The 2,056-nt window shown below is 27.0% G+C and overlaps 1 protein-coding gene across 1 annotated transcript in view; it reads right to left on the bottom strand.

The window, feature by feature from the left end:
• Positions 1 to 2,056, bottom strand: part of LOC106467033 (KRR1 small subunit processome component homolog) — a 26,362-nt gene that overhangs the window by 5,205 nt on the left and 19,101 nt on the right. Inside the window, exons 4-5 of the mRNA XM_013927342.2 lie at positions 1,330 to 1,455; positions 738 to 821 (exon numbers count right to left, since the gene is read on the bottom strand). Of these exons, the coding sequence (XP_013782796.1) occupies positions 738 to 821; positions 1,330 to 1,455 (210 nt within the window). The remainder of the gene's footprint in view (positions 1 to 737; positions 822 to 1,329; positions 1,456 to 2,056) is intronic.

The raw sequence follows: 2,056 nt of genomic DNA, 5'->3' as shown, positions 1-2,056 counted from the left end.
CTTACTAGTTTAACTGTGTGTCTAAAAATTATCTTACTAGTTTAACTGTGTATCTAAAGATTATCTTACTAGTTTAACTGTGTATCTAAAGATTATCTTACTAGTTTAACTGTGTATCTAAAGATTATCTTACTGGTTTAACTGTATACCAAAAAAGCTAAAATAAAAAGATATATCAATACAATTATAAAAGTATACTTTACTGGTGAACGAACAACAAACATGCATTGAAATTAAACCACATCTGTACAGCAATTTAATATCCACATCTAACATATAAAGGCAGCTACAGCACGAAAAAATTAGAAAATACAAAGAAATAGTTAAAGCTGCAGTGAGGTAAACAGAGAAAAGAACTATGTGGCCAACAAGGTCTTGTGAAAGTCATTTGCCTAAAAAATTAGCTAAATAACTTTTTTTGCTTAGAATGAATTAAAGTGTTTCTTTTCATCTGCACATAATAACCACATCTGATTCAAACAAAACAACAAATGAGTGAGATCATAAGACACCAAAAAGTTTAATACATGCTTATTCCATTCACTTTTCTCCAAACGTTAAATAAATAATCCAATTATTTAAGTCCTGTTTCAAATGCATGTTTTGTAATTAGTAAAAAAATATGAAGAACATGATTCATAATTATTGATAATTTTGCATGTTTTGATTTTCAATCATTCTTTATCAACAAAACTAAAACCTAAGTCAGTCTTAGGCCAATTAAGAGCACTAATTACATGTTGTAATCCCTTATAAGGACCAAGGCCAGCAACAGTGTTTCCTTGGACACAAACATAGCAGTTGGTGAGCAATTCAATAGCCTGTAATGAAAAAACAGAGAATAAAAAGATTAGCCATATCATGTAAGCAGTTTGGGTGGTTCACAATAATTCATACATAAAGACAATAATATCAACTTCTAGTTTCAGTTACAGGTTGTTATGGTAAATAGTTCTATCTTTAATTCATCTATTAGAAAATTTATGAGAATTAATATGCTGTCTCAATAATAGAAATAAATAATATTTTTAAGCATAATAAAATATTTATTAATAAAACAAAATGCCAACAGGTGCTGTCACAGGTTTTTTTCTGTTTCTGAGGTAAATAAGTTAAAACAATAAAACTGATTTCCAATAATGGAAAATTGTGACTAAAACACGTAAGATTTCACAATTATTTTTTAATTCAAATGTGATTTCATAATGTTAGATATAAGTAAGAAAAACTGAAAACACTAACAAGTTTTCTACATTATTTCAAACTCTTAGCATATTTAAAAAAAAGTATTCAGACTGTTAAATATACACAAAAAAGGCTTCCACTTACTTTCAATGTGGAACCATTTGGACCAATAAGTCGTTGCCTCCTTTTCACAAATCTTTCTCTGTTACGAACCAAGCTGCCTATCTTAATAATGTCACATCCCATGTCATCATTCAAAACTTTTATTGCCTAAAAACATTTGAAGTACAGAATTTCACTAGTATATATATATATATATACTCCCTACTAATGACGCAGTAAAAAACTGGAAGTAAACAACTACCGAGTTAGTTTGTTTCCTACATTGGATTTTTATTCTGATTATGTACATTTAGTACGCTGTAGAGCAATATGAAATTATACTTTTTATGTAAGCACATTTCTAAACATAATGAAAAATAAAGTTTAATGAAATTACTATATCCATACATTATGAAGGTTCTGAAGTTTAAGGAAAGTAATACATACATACTTTCTGCAGGTTTTAAATTTTAATGGAAGTAGTAGTAATATGTTATTCGTGTTTTGAAGTCTAATGGAAGTAATACTTACATTATGTATGTTTTTAAATTTAATAAAAGTACTACATACATTATGTATGTTTTAAAATTTAATAAAAGTACTACATACATACATTATGTATGTTTTAAAGTTTACTAAAAGTACTACATACATACATTATGTATGTTTTAAAGTTTACTAAAAGTACTACATACATACATTATGCATGTTTTAAAGTTTACTAAAAGTACTACATACATACATTATGCATGTTTTAAAGTTTAATGAA

Source organism: Limulus polyphemus, unplaced genomic scaffold (genome assembly GCF_000517525.1).
Source record: "Limulus polyphemus unplaced genomic scaffold, Limulus_polyphemus-2.1.2 Scaffold2466, whole genome shotgun sequence".
Classification (NCBI taxonomy): Eukaryota; Metazoa; Arthropoda; class Merostomata; order Xiphosura; family Limulidae; genus Limulus; species Limulus polyphemus.
This window is presented reverse-complemented; position numbering and strand designations above follow the sequence as displayed.